Genomic DNA, 18,045 nt, shown 5'->3' with positions numbered 1-18,045 from the left:
ATCATTGACGCACGAAAAAACAGTCGCAGAAAAGTGTCGTTGTTCAACAGCAGAAGATAAGTAACGTTTATATACAACAGTTAATCATTGTTCCTCTTTGTACCAGAGATCTGTAACACTTTTACGCTGTCGCAAATCAGCTGCTTTACACCTTTCACTCTTTTAATCAACTTTTGAGCAACAAACATGTATTTTGAGCAAGTGATTAATATGAGGAGCTAAACCCCATTGCTGAGGCGATATAGGAATCTATTTTTCCAACAAAAAGTGGTATATTCTTACTTATTTATTTATCGCAATTATTTTTATGATTGTTTTGCCTTGAGTGAAAATTGTTTGAATGATTCTTGTTAAGCAATTGTTATTTCTTTTGATAGAGCATGATTGGACCTAGGTTTTTGATGTTCTATGCTTCGTATTTACACTTGTTATTTTGAGGATCTACTTGTTGCAATAGTTTAGAATCAAATTGAACGAAAAAAAATTGCATGAATATAAATATTGGATTAAATCACTTTGAATTTGGAAAATAGTGGAATCTTAGCCTCAGTGTTCTCTTAATATTGATATCAACTTTGATTGAGTTTGCTATAATTTTTAGTGAGTTTTCTATTTTAATATTATAATTTAAGTCTAATTAATATCCTTCACAAGTCTGAGAATCGAACCACTTTTACCACTATCTACAAAACACATCATATAGGCATTGTGCTAGGTCAGCGAGAAAAAAATTACTCCATGTGATTTACTATGCTAGCAAAACTCTGAATTGGTGCGCGTGTTGTATCACGTTCCAAAGTACACAATCATATACCTCCAACTGGACCTCATCACACTCATTTTCTATATTCCATATCTTGTTCTTTTGACGTTTTAAAACACGGACAACATTATTATGGTCCTACAATAACAACATGCTATCTTATATACTAATATATATAGAAAAATATATGTCAAAATATAATAAAATCATTGAGAAATATTCATGGTTAAGATTCAATACCTTTGCCGAATAGATCTTAGCAGCCCGTGAGTTTTTGTAGCCAAACAAGACCTCACCTCCATCTCTTGGAGTACCATAAGTTGGGTTCTTTGGTGGCAAACACAGATCGTCATCAGGAATGTATGCATATCTAGTACAAGGTTTTTAGCCGCATTTCTAGATTTTTTCTTGACTTGTTCCTGTTCAATTTCCTCTTCATCCGAGTTGTCATCTGCTTCTTCATCTTCATCGTCTCCATCCTTATCTTCATCTTCCTTATCTTCTTCGTTGTCATCCCCATCATCCTCATTTCCACCCATGACTTCAGCTGGTTCCTCTTGTCCTCCTTGATTATGTTCTTGATTACCCATGTCTTCCACAATTTCTTGATTACCCATGTCTTCCACAATTTCTTGATTAAATTGTTGTATCACATGGTCAACATTATCTCTATTGACATTGTCTTGGATGACAACACCGGTAATGACCCACGTCCATACTTAGCATTTTTGGTTCCACGATGACTGGCATCACAGTGTACTTTTCCTCGAGGCGTGGGAGTTCTCAAATCTTCCAGTAATGGTTGGTTGGATTTCTTACCTTTGCCACTAAACAAAAAAACAAAAGAAGTAAGGAATAATTCACGAAAAAAAAACCAACTCAAGAAAAAAAATCATGTTCCAGGATAGAGTTCAGTTACTCAAGTATTTTTGCGAGAAAACCGAACTCCACATATATATGTAATTAGCCAAGAGTTCGGTTTGTCAAGGTTTTTTGCGAACAAACCGAACATATTGGACAGAGTTCGGTTATAAAAGAACTAAACATAATGGGAAAAACAGTAAAGTTCGGTTACATGGAAAATTTTGTTTTTCTTTTGAAATATGGGTAGAGTTCGGTTACATGACAGTTTCAAAAAAATTTGTGAAATAACCGAACAGATAGGAAAACGTTCGGTTGTATGGGTACTAAGCATATAGGGGGAAAAAGAACAGTTCGGTTACATGTCAAATTTATTTTCTTTCGTAATACGGGTAGAGTTCGGTTACATGGCAATTTTAAACATTTATGCGAAACAACCGAACAGAGTTGCTAGAGTTCGGTTATGTGGGTACTAAACATTTTGGGAAAAACAAAACAGTTCGGTTACATGGATTTTTTTTTGGTAATATGGCTAGAGTTCGGTTATATGGCAGCTCAACATATTTTTGCGAAACAAACGAACTCATGAGTTCGGTAACCTAGTTTTAAATCCTATAGAACCGAACTGTTCTTCGTGGAGTTCGGTTAAGAAACTAAGGCAACAATAAAACACGTTCTAACCGAACTCAACACTGTAACTTCCATTTGAACCCTATTTTGATGATTTCTAATCAATTGAATCGATGAAAATCAAATTAAAAGTAATGGGTTTGTCGGAAAATACCTGGGAATCGGTCTCATGGCAGACTCAGGGTCGTTCATACGACTGTTACGCCGAATCAATTGTTCACCTTCCGGTTCAAGTTCTTCCTCAATTTCATTTGCTTGATTAGCTAGATGTCCTAATGGTGGACCTGCTACTGGGAGTCTTTTGGTTTGCTTTCGACTAACCATTTATATAGTTGATTGACTAATCGACGACAAAATTTTTATGAATCGACGATTAATCGATGAAGACGAGTTTGAAACGAAGAAGAAGAGGAGAAGAAAAAAAAAATTCTCCCAAAACGAGTTTGTGCAGCGGATAGGGTAAGTCTGATTTTGTGTTTTTGTTAATAAATTCAATTAGGTTAAATTTATATTTTGGTAGTTATTAGTTTAGTTATAATCTAAATTAGGGTTCGGGGACAAATTAGTAAAAAGTATCGGGTTTAGGACATCCCGTATAAATATAGGATAGATGGCTTTATAAAACAATGGTCCCAAAAAAAGGCTGGTCTCAAAAAATCGTTCTTGAATTAATATTAGAAGCCAAACCAAGTACTAGTAGGCCTGTTGGGCCAATATAAACGACCAGCGTACTTGGCGCTGCAATAAAACGACAACGGTATTTGTTCTTCACTAAACTTTTCGCGGGAAGAAAGTCGTCTCTTACCCCTTTAGTAGAAGCAGCTGGAGTGATTCCTGGAGTCAAGTCGGAGAATACCTAAATCCTCTCGATCCCAATCTCTCCAGTGCCAAATTTTATAAAAATTTGGAGATATTTAAGCTGGATTTCGATTCTCACATGTCTTTCTCTCTCGTTTTTTCATGCCTCATGTGATGAAGATCCCCTTCTTGGATCTGCTCGTGTTGTTTTCCAGGTTCATTTCTTTTCAGAAATTTTATTTTATTTCCGAATTTTATACTATGTATTAGGCAGTGATTTTTGTATCATTATTGTTTGTATGATTCATTTGAATCTGATTCGAAATGTGAATACTGAGGATACTTTCTTTAACCCTAAGGGTATGATTGACCTAAAATTTGAAATATCACAATCTTCCCTGAGCAATGGTATATACCATTTTGTGTGTGTTCTGATGATTCTCGATTATTTATCAAATTAGGCCACAGAATGTTGGTTGAGGTGTTTTTGCCACTGTTCTCCCACTCATATATACTGGTGTACTTATTTGAGCAAATCACATTATTATAAGAGTTCACTTCACTAGTTGACCACATTTCCTTACAATCAGTAGGAGGATTATAGCGTAATAAGGCTGATGAGACGGACAATTGTTTCAATTAGGGGTACTTGTTTTGTTGTTTATGGGGTAATGGGAACTGGTTTTAATGTGCTATCTTGCAGACAAACTATGGAGACATTGAATTTGGATTTTATCCTGATGTTGCTCCCAAAACAGTTGAACACATTTTCAGACTTGTTCGCTTGGGGTGCTATAATACCAATCACTTTTTCCGGGTAGTTTTTCTAACTCTGGAATTTGACCTCTTCAAATACTAAAATAGGTGTAGCTTTTTCGTTTTAATGACCGTCGATATTGTTATGCAGGTTGGTAAGGGATTTGTTGCCCAAGTGGCTGATGTTGTTTATGGAAGATCAGCTCCTCTGAATGACAAGCAGAGGGAGCATGGTGAAAAAACAATAGTCGGTGAATTTAGTAAGGTCAAACATGTAAGGGGAATCCTTTCAATGGGAAGGTAAAGTATCTTCTTCTTAAGTACATTGTATGTTTATATCTCTCTTCTTCTCTTTACAGTTTGTATAATCATATTTGCTTTGAACTTAGAGTTTTTCCAATCAAGAGTTATTGTACATATAAATAAAATTCAATTCCTGAGTTTACTATACCAAAATCGTTTTGAAGACTTCCCGCTTGGATTGCACTTTATCTTGCGAGTAAAGCCTGTAGAGTAAAGGATATGTCAGTTGTCACATTGTCACACTATTCTCGTTGGCTATGAAGCACGGACGCTTTTTGGAAACATCTGTTTAAGCTATACTTCTGGATGACAGACAGCATCCCTACTTGGAACACAGTCACGATGCCTTTGGAATTCCAAATTTTGAACTGCGTATCCAGTTACAAAGTTCTCATTCGCTTTTTTGTTTGTTTGACATCTAGATATTAGTTACGAACACTGACACTGCCCATTTATGAACTTATCTGACTGAGTTAAAGAGCTGAATTTGTCTTGTAATACATACTTTCGTGGTTTTTGTAGGCACTCTGACCCAAACAGTGGAGGCTCCTCTTTTTCAATGCTTCTTGGGGATGCTCCTCACCTGGATGGCGAGGTACTGTTATAGTTCCCCTGCAGCTACAGTTATAAATATACTTGATTTCATATATCAAATTACGCATTTGACATGGTACTTATGATTTTCGACTTGCATTGCCAGTATGCAATATTTGGTAAAGTTACTAAAGGTGATGAGACATTGAGAAAGCTCGAGGAACTCCCAACTCGCCGAGAGGGGATATTTGTAATGGTATAATATCTGAATCCACTTGTCTTTATTTCAGTAATTTGGTAAAACATGTGAATGCCTGTCCTTCTAAGTCCAGTTACGGAGATTAGGCCACTGGAAATGAAATAGTCTTACAACAATAGGCCTTCCTCTTCACTTATGACGAATAAATATTTTTAGGCTTTCATACTTTTGGCAGAATTGTTGGAGATTATTCCTTATTCGGGCCTATTTTGCTATCTTTATACATCTTTTTATAATAGACTTTTGGTTTTTACCGCATAGTTCCAGTGATGTTCACGAAACCTAGAATATTTCTACCTTCTTATGAATCTTTTTTGGTGCATACTCATGATATCAACCCTTCTAGATTCGGCTTTCTTGTAGTTGTTATTGCTTCATGCTAACACTATAAATTATGTCGACTGAAGTTATTACCGTTTCTTTTCAGCCAAAGGAGCGCATCACCATCCTATCATCCTACTATTATGGTGAGCACCACATTCTAGTTCTGTTTGTTTCTCTAGTATTCCATGCCCCGAGGATGTTTAGGTTTCATAAAGATGAAAAAAGTAGTATGGAGTTATGGGTGCATACCATTGTAACAAATGCATGTGAGAACCTGTAGTGCTCAATCAGTTGGATCAGACCCTGTCAAAAGTGCTATACTGAAAGCATCCGAGTCAACTGATGGGGCACATTCAGCTGGATCTCCACAAATCATCTGACTATTCTCACTTTTGGTGGATGATGTTGGGAACATGTTCCCATGCTCTCTCCCACAGTTTATGGAGTGGCTACATAAGAACATTTTCGCTACCTCAATGCCATATTTCTAGTTGAGATACATTGTGTAGTTGGTAAATTAATTGGAATTTATGGGGTGACATGTTTTCTACTGAAGTTATTCATACGCCTATCTTTGTCCCTTACACCACAACACTCAGTCTGTCCTCTCCCTCTGAGATACTTGTGTAGTTGGATTATCTAATACTGTTTATCAAAAACAGATACTGAAGCCGAGTCATGTGAGCAAGAGATATCCACCCTGAAAAGAAGGCTTGCTGCAACAGCAATGGAAGTTGAAAGACAGGTACCCCTCCATACATTATGTGGTTTTACCCCAAAATTTACAGCTTAAACTTTTACAGGACCATCCTAACTGCACCGTCATTTCTTCTTTGCAGAGAATGAAATGTTTACCATGATCCAAGCAGTTAAATCATCGTCAACTGGGATTATCATTTCTTGCAGAGAATAAAATGCTTCAAACCAAGAGAGTCAGGACTTGCTGTCTGCCACTGTATGTTTTGCCTGTAATACTGTTTCAGACAGAAAATTCATGAAGAAAACATATTTGTAAAAGTAGTACTTTGTATTGAAGATGACTAATTTTAATGATATGAAATTTTCAGCATAACACTTCAATTTAACTCTTAACAGAAAAAAAAAAGAAAAGAAAAAAACGAAAAGGAAAACTAACATCCAATGAGTCCATTTGGTTATTAAGTTAAGCAAATCCTAGTTTTCCTTACGACCTATATATTTCTTAGATTCTAGTACTCATCCCCTTCATCATCTTCTCCTTCACCGGATTCTAAGCCAACTTCCTCATAGTCTTTCTCTAGAGCAGCAGCTAAATCCTCACGAGCTTCAGAAAACTCTCCCTCCTCCATTCCTTCACCAACATACCAGTGCACAAATGCACGCTTAGCATACATGAGATCAAACTTATGATCGATCCTTGAGAACACCTCTGCAACACTAGTTGAGTTTGAAATCATGCAAACTGCTCTCTGAACCTTAGCTAAATCTCCACCAGGAACAGCTGTAGGTGGTTCATAATTGATCCCGCACTTGAATCCAGTAGGACACCAATCAACGAACTGAATCGTCCTCTTTGTCTTGATTGTTCCTACAGCTGCATTGACGTCCTTCGGTACAACATCACCTCTGTACATCAAACAACAAGCCATGTATTTCCCATGGCGAGGATCACACTTGGCCATCATCGAAGAGGGCTCGAATGCAGTATTAGTAACCACAGAAGTTGAAACCTGTGGAGACGGGTAAACCGTAAACCCGAGTTTTGATTTCTTTCCGTAATCAACTGAGAGTCTCTCAAGAAGTAGAGACCCAAGACCAGATCCTGTACCACCACCAACAGCATGAAATACCAAAAACCCTTGCAGCCCAGTGCAGTTATCAGCAAGCTTTCTGATCCTATCAGGGCATAGATCCACAATCTCCTTCCCAACTTTTCACCAAAAAAACAGCAGAGAAATGTTAGAATGATAAATTGAGTAAAAGAATGTTAAAAACTGTTGATTTGAGTTTTAAAGTTTCTTATTTCCTCACTTGTGTAGTGGCCTCTAGCGAAGTTATTAGCTGCATCTTCTTTGCCACTAATAAGTTGTTCAGGATGGAACAATTGACGATAAGTACCGGTTCGTACTTCATCGATAACAGTTGGTTCAAGATCTACGAAAATGGCACGAGGTACGTGTTTTCCTGCACCCGTTTCACTGAAAAACGGATTGAAAGCATCATCTCCTCCGCCGACAGTTTTGTCACTCGGCATTTGTCCAGCAGTTACACAAATTAAACAACATGATACGTGCATAATGTGATTTAGTCGTGATTGGAGATAAGTGTGTACGTCAGTTATTATATGTGTGTATGTTTCAGTTAGTCAGTTTATTGTATTGTTCGTGGTTGTAAGAGTAGTGTACCGTTGGAACTCTTTAAGTATAAATATTAAGAAGAAGGAACTAGTGAGGGTTATCTCATTAGTAATTATTCTGATATATCTTCTTCTTTTCTGTCTCTCTCTCTACCCTCTTCTGTGTTCTTTTCTCTCATGTCTTCTTCTCTTATTTCTCCTCTTTGATAACTACCAACATCATAGGTATCAGAGCCGGAAATGGCAGAGGGTACAAGACTAAAAACTATGGATGGTGACGTTAGAGCATTGAAGGATAAAGTTGAAGCACAAGAAAAGCAGTCAGAGATGACCGCTAAGTGTTTGACAGAAATCACCCACACCAACAAAAACTTGACGGAAATCATCCATAAATTATCTTCCTTTGAACATTTATCCCTCATGTCCAACACTCTTTCAACACCGAATTTATCACTAAATTCTAATTTTAACAGGAGATTTATGAACCACAATTTGGGTGAAACTACTAATCCGTGGCATGTAAAGTTTCCAAAATTTTCTGGTGATGACCCTAATGGCTGGATTTACAAGGCTGAGCAATATTTCTACAGCAATCAGGTAGATGAAAATCAGTGGCTTAACATTGCGTCTTATAATATGGAAGAGGAAGCCCTGCAATTTTATAGGTGGTTCAGCAATGCTCGAGGCCAATTTTCATGGAAAGATTTAACAGTCGGATTATTACAACGTTTTGGACCGAAGGAATTTGAAGATCCGGCAGGAGCACTATCAAAACTACGCCAAACTGGAACTGTTGCAGATTACCAGAAGGAGTTTGAACGTCTATCAAACCTGGTTCATGATCTATCTGAAGAATTTCTTGTTAGTTTTCATTAGTGGTCTTCGTGATGATATTCAACCAAGTGTGCGAATGTTCAAACCAAAAGACTTGCTTACTGCTATCGAATTAGCACGACTTCAAGAAGAGCAACTTTGTGCCAGCATAAAGACTCCGCAATCAAAATTCCCCACCCAACAACCACATCAGCAGTTTCGACCATCCCCATACCAACAATTTCGACCTCATTCACCTCGCCCATGGATACCACAAAACCATTCATCTTCAAATTCAGTACCCAACAAACCACAATCTAGTTTATTAGGACCACATCCAAAATCTACACCACCATTTCAGCGGGTCTCAGCAAATGAAATGAAGGAAAGAAGAGAAAAGGGACTTGTTACCACTGTGATGAAAAATATTCGTTCGGACATACATGTAAAAATCCACGAATTTTTCTCTTAGAGGGATGTTTTCCTGAATCAGATTGTGAAGCAATTGAAACTGACGTTCCTGTAGAAGACAAAAATGGTGAGCAGTCTCCTGGAATTTCTCTTCATGCTATTATTGGTACGAATACTCCCCAAACAATGCGATTAGTTGGTAGTTTATGTAATAAACAAGTTTCTGTTCTAACTGATTCTGGGAGCACTCACAATTTTGTGGATCCACAAGTTATTACTCGTTTGAATGTTCCTATTAGTGATGGTGGAAAATGGCACTTATTTGGAAAGTGAAGGAAGATGCCTTCATGTGAAGATAAGTCTTCAAGGTGTACCTATAGTTGCTGATTTCTTTGTTCTGCCATTGGGGGGTTGTCAGGTAGTACTGGGAGCACAATGGCTACGTACTCTTGGACCTATTACCTGGGATTTTACAGCCATGGTTATGTCTTTCAAACTTGACGGAATGCGACATCATTTAAAAGCCAGTGAATCTGATTCTGTAGATGTGTTGGAAGCGGCCGAATTTACTAAAGAATTTTCGCAATGTTGCATCTGATTTCTTTACAAGAGGTACAAGTTATGGATGATGTTCAACCGGAGGTTAAAGTAATATTGGATGAATTCTCCGGCGTGTTTTCAGAAGCGCTAGGACTTCCACCTAGCCGTTCTCATGACCACAAAATTCCGTTGTTGGACTCACATGGACCAGTTAATGTGCGCCCTTACAGGTACCCTCATTTTCAGAAGAATGAAATTAAAAAGTTAATTAATGAAATGTTGAGTGCAGGCATTATTCGAACTAGTACCAGTCCATACTCTTCACCAGTATTGCTAGTCCGCAAAACCGACGGTAGTTGGAGAATTTGTGTTGATTACAGGTCTCTCAAATTTCCAATTCCTGTGGTGGATGAATTGCTTGATGAGATTTTTGGGGCCGTTTACTTCACAAAGTTAGACTTGTGATCTGGTTATCATCAAATTTGTGTTTCTGACCCGGATATTCCCAAGACGACAACCATGAACCTCATATTCATTTTCCCCAATCTTCTACCATCTTTACTATCATATGTTCCTGGGTTAACTAAAGTGCAAGCTGTTGATGATCACTTGAAAGACAGACACCGTATTCTCAATCTTTTGAAGGACAACTTGGTGCAAGCTCAATCTCGGATGAAAAAGAATGCAGATTTGAAGCGTATAGACAAAGAATTTTCTGTTGGTGACTGGGTTTATCTACGACTGCAGCCATATAGACAGACTTCTCTTGCACTTCTTCGAGCTATCAAACTTGGTCCACGTTTCTATGGACCCTATCAGATTCTCGAGCGGGTTGGGACAGTGGCATACCGTTTGGATTACCTCCTACTTCAAAAATCCATCCAGTTTTCCGTGTTTCCTGCCTTAAGCAGCATTTGGGTTCCGTTGTTCAAGCTCAAGATACTCTCCCGAGTGTGGACACTAATCAAGTCATTATACCAAGTCCAGAAAGAGTTTTGGAAGAAAAAATTACTCGTTGTGGCACGCATGAATACCGTAAGCTTCTAATACAGTGGAAGGGAACAGACCCTGCTGATGCAACTTGGATGAATTACAACAAGTTCATTCATCGATATCCAGATTTTCACCTTGCGGACAAGGTTGTTTAAAGGGGGAAGGAATCATACGTGCATAATGTGATTTAGTCGTGATTGGAGATAAGTGTGTACGTCAGTTATTATGTGTGTATGTTTCAGTTAGTCAGTTTATTGTATGTTTCAGTTAGTCATTTTATTGTATTGTTCATGGTTGTAAGAGTAGTGTACGGTTGGAACTCTTTAAGTATAAATATTAAGAAGAATGAACTAGTGAGGGTTATCTCATTAGTAATTATTCTGATATATCTTCTTCTTTTCTGTATCTCTCTCTCTACCCTCTTATGTGTTCTTTTCTCTCATGTCTTCTTCTCTTATTTCTACTCTTTGATAACTACCCACATCACAACACCAGATTTTATTTGTGGATAATGATAAAAACATAAGAAAATTAAACGAACAAATGCTAGGGTTTTTGGATTTCACCTATATGCCATGTTCCAGGCAATAAAGTTCCCAACAGGCGTTTCCAACTTGAATCCCTGCTTGGCAAATGTGGATTGAGATGCATTCCCTCATTTTTTGGGTATTTCGATGGTGAAATGAGAGGATCTGAGAGGGTAAGACCAGAGAGGGTGAAGAGAGAAAGGAGGAGGATAAATGGGTGAGTTTGGCGGAGGATCTCGGAGTCTTGAACAGTTAAATATAAAAGGCATGGGGAATGAAAAATTAGAGTCGATAACCGTTAGGAAATGGTTATCGACTCTACTTTTTGATTTTAAAGTAAAAGAAGTCACCCCTTAACCTTATATTTTCTAAATGGTTAATATGTCCTTGTTTAATTAACACTAAAAATTCTGATTAGGTTAATTAATTAGGTTTAGATTAAAATATTGAAATAATGAATTCAGTAGATTAAACCTTTAACCCGTCTTATGAGTTCGATTTCGATCAAAAAATTTGGTTTTGAAAATGTGAAAGGTCGGCAAGGTCGACGTTTGAATAAGGTGTCGGCTATTCTCCGCCGGCATGGTAGACGTTTTAATAAGATGCCGACCAATTACAGCCGGCATGGTCCGTGGATGAAGAAAATGCCGACCCATTTTAGGCCGGAATGGTCTTTGAATGAAGATTACGTCGACTATCTTGGGCCAGCAATTTTACGGTCGGCATGTAAATATTTCCTACAATGCCGGCTATATATGGTCGGCATGCACATAATTTTTAACACTGTCGGCTGACCTGTAGGCGGCATGCTAAGGATTTCTAACCTTGCCGGCATGTACTTATACCAAACAGAAAACAGAATATGGGAAGATGTAATTCACTTTATTCATGCAATTTTGGTTACTACATTGATTGAAACGTAAAACCTAACTCCTTGTCCACCCAAAAAACCTACACCAAAACCATCAAACTTCGTCGAAGGAATCCCATTCATCTCCGGCCTCCATGAAGTCCGGTGCGTACTCCGGGATTTTGTCAATCATGAGGTGATAGCTTGCATCGAAGGCGAATGCTTCCACGTTTTCTTCCAAGTGGCATGCTTTCACGGCTTCATGCTACAAAAACAAAACACAAACTTTCTTTGTTAGTGGTGTTTAGTAGGAAGATCATACAACATGGATCACGTAACATAAACCACAAACATACTTACAAATTGTTCAATGGCCAAGTTGAAGTGGGAAACGTTAAAAATCCGAGGTTGGAGGGCTAAAAAAGCACGTATCGCATTTTCGATGACTTGGTGCCTATCACGGACTTGTTGGACACTTCTTCTATTAGGATTCTCAAAGTCTTGCCTAAATTTGTTGTGTACCCTAGCCCAAAAGGTAACGGCATCCACCCTTTCGGAGGACGCATGTCTTACTCTAGTTTCCGCGTACCAAGCTTTGGTGATTGCCAAATCTTCATTTGAATCAAATGAAGCCATTGTTGTGTGTAGAGAGATATTGGGTGAGTTAGATGGAGTGTATGATGATATGAGCCTTGGAGAGTATATGCAAATAGTTGTGTGTTATTTTGTAGAGATAAGTAGTGAAATTATAGGATGATGCCCAAATTTGGCCGTTATAGTGTCCAAGTACAAGTCAATCAATCCAATTGTACTTGCAAAAATTTGAATTTTGAATCGGCCGGCGAGGTTTTTATTTCCACAATAAGCCGACTAACATTGGCCGGCAAGGTCGAAATTTGTTACCATGCCGACCTTATGACTTTTAGGCATCAGGAGTTGGTTTTCTTCTGAATAACCGCCGGAAAGGTATTTGGTTATCAGGGTGTCGGCTGTGGTATGGACGGCAAGGTATGAAATTTATGACCATGTCGACCTTATGACTTTTAGGCATCAGGAGTTCATGCAATTTTCTATTTAACCGTCGGAATGGTATTTGGTCACTAGAGTGCCGGCTCGAATGTGGTCGGTAGGGAACATAATTTTAACCATGTTGACTTTATGATGATTTTAGGCATCAGGATAAGGTATTTGCTGCAACACATAGCCGGCAGGGTCGATAATATAATTGAAAAAGCGGGGGTCTAATAACACCACCCAATATTTCTCTTAGCAATCTGTATGGACAAACTCGAATATACTTTTAAGAGAATCAACAAGACTCAATAAATTAAAAGTATATCAACGAGTTTATATCTCTCTCTTGATTTGATTTACTCAAGCAGGAACTGCGAGTTCTAATCAAATGCAAGGAATAACTTGGATGGTACCAAAGACCAATATACAAGGATCAATCAATATCAATCGACAACCAAAGGTCGGATTTCCAATTGATTGATTCAAGCGAACAACCTGTATTATTTCAATTATAAAGATAAAACAATATAATGCGGAAATTGAAATAACACAGACACCAGAAATTTTGTTAATGAGGAAACCACAAATGCAGAAAAACCCCGGAACCTAGTCCAGATTGAACACACATTGTATTAAGCCGCTACAGACACTATCCTACTCTAAGCAAACTTCTGACTGGACTGTAGTTGAACCCCAATCAATCTCCCACTGATCCAAGGTACAGTTATGCTCCTACGCCTCTGATCCCAGCAGAATACTGCGCACTTGATTCCCTTAGCTGATCTCACCCACAACTAAGATTTGCTAGGATCCAAAATCGCAGGCTTTGACAATAAATAAATCTGTCTCACACGGACAAGTCTATCAAAGGATCAATCTGTCTCCCATAGATAAACCCTAAAGGTTTTGTTTCGACTTTTGATAATAATCAAGGTGAACAGGAACCAATTGATAATCCGGTCTTATATTCTCGAAGATCAACCTAGAGTTATCAATCACCTCACAACAATCTTAATCGTATGGTAGCGAAATAAGATGTTACGGAATCACAAACAATGAGACAAAGATGTGTGTGATTACTTTTTATATCTTTCCTATCGGATATATCAATCTCAAGCCAATCAATCTGATTGTACTCGTACGATAGAAGATGCAAGATCAAATCACACAGCTACGATAAACGTAGTATCATTCTGGCTTCACAATCCCAATGAAGTCTTTAAGTCGTTAACCTGGTTTTAAAAGAAAAAAACCAAAGGTTAAAGGAGAATCGACTCTAGCACGCAAACTAGTATCACACGTAAGGTGTGGGGATTAGTTTTGCACAATACTAGATGTCTCCTTTATATACTCTTTCAAATCAGGGTTTGCAATCAATGTTAGCTTAGTAACAAAGCATTCAATATTCACCGTTAGATGAAAACCTCATTTAGATTCAAGTTAATATTTCTCAATCGTTAGATCGAAAACTTAGCTTGTTACACACACTTGACAATGCACGCTTCTAGGTTTGTTAACCGTTCCCAAACGTATGCACTTGATGGTTCAACAATAGTTAACCAAATGGTTAGCCATATGAGCGTTTCATATCAACCATGTTCTTCTTCACCATAATTAGTTCCAATGGCTTCAAATGAACTAGTTAGAGAGTTGTTCAATTGCAAGGAAATCTTATGTACTACACAAGAAACAATTGAAGCAAAGATGATTTGATTCACTTGAATCGGTTCATGAACTTTTATATCCACGGTTTGCAAACTGCATTCCTTAGTCTTTTTAAGTTTAATTTTAGAAATCATCTTCAGATATATAAGCTTCTCAAGTTCGCAGACTAGGTTCACGGACGTAAGTTACCGGGCATAGTTTACAAACTCCAGCAGAAATTCTCGGGTATGAGAACTTCGCCGGTTCGCGGTCTGGGTTCCCGGACTGAGTTCGCAGACTTAGCTTCACGCAAGTAGTTTGTAAACTCCAGCAGAAATTCTCGGGTTTGAGAACTTCGGCAGTTCGCGGACTTGGCTCACGCCATTCTTCTGGTCCTCTCGATCAACAAAGTTCGCAAACTTTGGTTCAAGGAATAGGACTTATACATAAATGTGTTTCCACAACAATGCTTATGTCCACCATTGGTTATGTAATCTAAACTCTCATTTTAATCATTGAAACATTCTTAGAGGACGTTATGTAGTTGTTACACCATTTATCGTCAAAGCAATTTTCAAGATGATTGAAACATATCATGACTTTCGTCACATGGTAAAGACATACTTGATCGAATCGAAAAGCTTACCAACACATATTTGGAGATATAGATAGGCGAGGTATACTCGGCTCGAAATACTAAATATGTATAATCCAAGTCTATATATATATAGCATACGACTTCTTGTCTCAAAGAGTAGGAGATAGAGTAGATAGACTTTTGAGTGATAGATAAGTTCAAGTCTTCACATACCTTTTTGTCGAGAAGTTCCACCGGTTCCTTGAGTAGTTCTTCTACTTGTATGATGAATCTCCATGAAGTCCTTGAGCTCAATTACACTTTCTATCCTAATCCGAGACTTAGCTATAATAGACTAGAAATCAAGACTTATAGTTTTGATCACTAACATTGACAAACATGCTTGAGATAGAAACGCATGCGAGTTCGACTGAGCAATGCTCTAACAATCTCCCCCTTTGTCAATTTTAATGACAAAACTATCAATACATATGGAATACAAAAAAGATAAAAAAAACTTTAGTAGCTCCTATTCCACATGTCTAATCTTCAACATTCCTCGAAATCTTCGTCACTTCCAAGTACTCCAATGATCCCAAAGGTTGTAAGTTTAGTATCATCGATGTTGAAGATCCGTAGCTATAACAATGAGAAAACATAGTTCTCGATCATTGTTATACAATGTCACAGTATTATCACACAGCGTCAAAGTTCAATTGTATCACAACTTCAACAATAATACTATGGTGATATGTATCACTCCACCTTAGTCAATACTCCATCTCACATGGAAACCACTCCCCCTTACATAATGATCTGAAAACCATATGTATTTGTAGTATGAACTACATATTAATTCTCCCTCCTTTTGTCAATAAAATTGGCAAAGGTACAAGAACAGGATCATAATGAAATTTCCGAGAGAGACATTTCATGACAAAAGGAAAAAAAATACCAACTAATTTAGATGCAATCATAAAGCCGAAGCTAAATGCATTCATCAAGGATTTTAAAGATACAAGATAACCCCTCTAATATTCCACAGCCGCACACCCCTCAAGATATGACCATTAAGCACAAGTTCAAAAGAACTCTCACCCATTTGATGTCATTCCCGAAAGAACAACAAGAGCGACCTTAATTTCAACATAAAAGAAGGATTTTATTGGAAACCAAAAACCATGAGAATTATTTTCTATCCAAAAAACTCAATCAAATTAATCACAAGTAAACCCATGATTAATTTAATCAGAATACGCAATCAAATTAAACACAAGAGGTAATCAATTCAATTGATTATGCTCAACATAAGAGAACTTATGGAGACACGAAAATACTCAACTAGATTAATTACAAGTGAACCCATAATTAATATAATTGGAATGCACAACCAAACTAATCACAAAAGTAATCAATTTATTTGTCATTTGTTTCGCTCAACATAAGAAAACTTACGGAGCAATAACTAAATAAGCAAACAAGATGATTAATTTAGTTCAATATGCTCGACATAACATATCTCGCGGAACACCAACCAAGCTAATAAATCAACTTGGTTGTATAGTGCTCAACATAAGATGCATTACGGAGCCTCATAGTAATACATAAAAATATGGATCAGGGATGATCAATACTGCGGAATACATAAGGATTCATTCTATCTTCAATCACTATTTGCATAATGACAATTAATAGACATAATCCTTGAAAACAAAAGATTTTAACCTATCTTCCATCAAATGTTTGACAATATAGGCTTAAATTTTGTATTTGTCAAAAGTCTATTCATTCTTTTACCAGTACGTGAATACCGATCACAAACGACTTTCCTTTTAACAGAGTATGGGACAAACATAGTTCACGGACGAGAAACACCAATATCCCATAACAAATTGCAATATATCAAATCATGAAGACTAATACTGCAAAAACATCATCCTCCAAAATTTTTAGAATTTAAACCAAATAAACCTAAAAAAGAACAAGAAGATGAAACATAATAGCTTTGTGTAGTCACAATCATTGCTATTCCAAGCACTAGTTATTCTTCCAACTAAGCCAAAAAGAAGACATACTAGGCAACAAATAACACAAGCTAAAGGAAAACAGACTCCAGTGCTATTCTGAACACGAACTAAGATCATATGGAAGGTTCAGAATCCTCATGAGACAACGGTTCTTTGAGCTTGTGAACAACAACATTCATTGCAGCATTAGAGAGGTGATTCTCTTTGCGAAGATCATTGATGTAAGACTTTATGAGACCAAGTTCAGCAGTAACCTTTTCCAACTCAATTTTCAATGCATCAAGATTCTTTAGAGTAACAATGAACTCTTGTTTTGCTTCCCCGAAGTACTTAAGAAAGTCATGAACAACTTCAGCAGAAATCATATCATCCTTTTCAGCATCCTCATGAACATAGGCAAAATAACATGAAGCATTAGGATGATCTTCATCTACAAGGGTTCTTTTCTTCTTGGACTCAACAACACCTTTGTCAAGGAATCCTCTTGCAAAACCACCATAGAAAGATGAAGAAGGAGACATTCTTGATAACCCAGAAAACAACCTAGAGTATGCGTACGTGACTTTTACAACTCAATAGGCAAGTATATAAGGGTTTCCTGAGGAAGGGATTTTAGGGTTTAAACAGTTGACTCGTGCTAGAACATGGATACCCGTTCGAGTGCAACATTACCCATAAAAGAAAGTCCCACAAACAAAACTTTTGCTACAAAAACAAGGTTTTTTTTTTAAAAAAAAAAAAAAAAAACTCCATAGCACAGAATAGCACTTTTGTGCATAGTTGTAGCAAGAAACAAGATTCAAAAGAAGAATTCCTAAAGAAAATAAGAAGACACCTCAGACACAAACAATACCTTAAGCACAGTAAGTCTGCAATCAAGAAGCTTAGCTATGGACGATAAGAAGATAACTCAACACAACGGACGCGGATGCCAAAAGTTTACCTGATTATTAACACATCTTAATCAACAAGGTTTTTATGAGTAAGTTCTTCAAACCTTGTGATTAATTGGAACAAGTATGAGCTACATGCTCATCAAGAGATTTGTGTTTATGGTCAAGTCTCTTTTTCCTCCCGAATCTAGAG

General features: G+C 37.4%; 2 protein-coding genes across 2 annotated transcripts; one reads left to right on the top strand and one right to left on the bottom strand.

Moving 5' to 3' along the window:
- The first annotated feature begins 3,014 nt into the window (after positions 1-3,014).
- Positions 3,015-6,297, top strand: LOC113318250 (peptidyl-prolyl cis-trans isomerase CYP23-like). Its single transcript, XM_026566384.1, has 8 exons — positions 3,015-3,267; positions 3,756-3,869; positions 3,960-4,108; positions 4,634-4,706; positions 4,812-4,901; positions 5,332-5,371; positions 5,891-5,973; positions 6,068-6,297. Exons 3-8 carry the CDS (start codon positions 4,101-4,103, stop codon positions 6,086-6,088), a joined length of 315 nt encoding a protein of 104 aa, XP_026422169.1. The 5' UTR covers positions 3,015-3,267; positions 3,756-3,869; positions 3,960-4,100; the 3' UTR covers positions 6,089-6,297.
- A 71-nt stretch (positions 6,298-6,368) lies between these two features.
- LOC113318249 (tubulin alpha chain-like) lies at positions 6,369-7,642 on the bottom strand. The gene is made up of 2 exons (XM_026566383.1): positions 7,239-7,642; positions 6,369-7,137 (listed from the first exon to the last, which is right to left on the bottom strand). The coding sequence occupies exons 1-2, from the start codon at positions 7,501-7,503 to the stop codon at positions 6,437-6,439; spliced, it is 966 nt and encodes a 321-aa protein (XP_026422168.1). The 5' UTR covers positions 7,504-7,642; the 3' UTR covers positions 6,369-6,436.
- Positions 7,643-18,045: the final 10,403 nt, after the last annotated feature.

This window comes from Papaver somniferum, chromosome 10 (genome assembly GCF_003573695.1).
Source record: "Papaver somniferum cultivar HN1 chromosome 10, ASM357369v1, whole genome shotgun sequence".
Lineage (NCBI taxonomy): Eukaryota > Viridiplantae > Streptophyta > Magnoliopsida > Ranunculales > Papaveraceae > Papaver > Papaver somniferum.
The sequence above is the reverse complement of the archived record's forward strand: the minus strand, read 5'-3'. Positions and strand labels throughout refer to the sequence as shown.

What these genes read in the sequence shown, in the direction of transcription:
- LOC113318250 (XM_026566384.1), top strand. An exon ending in GAGAGGGGATATTTGTAATG is followed by an intron (nt 4,902 to 5,331) that starts GTATAATATCTG and finishes GTTTCTTTTCAG; the next exon opens with CCAAAGGAGCGCATCACCAT. An exon ending in CAATGGAAGTTGAAAGACAG is followed by an intron (nt 5,974 to 6,067) that starts GTACCCCTCCAT and finishes TCTTCTTTGCAG; the next exon opens with AGAATGAAATGTTTACCATG.
- LOC113318249 (XM_026566383.1), bottom strand. Translation starts at nt 7,503, where the DNA reads ATGCACGTATCATGTTGTTTAATTTGTGTAACTGCTGGACAAATGCCG. An exon ending in CGCTAGAGGCCACTACACAA is followed by an intron (nt 7,138 to 7,238) that starts GTGAGGAAATAA and finishes TTTGGTGAAAAG; the next exon opens with TTGGGAAGGAGATTGTGGAT.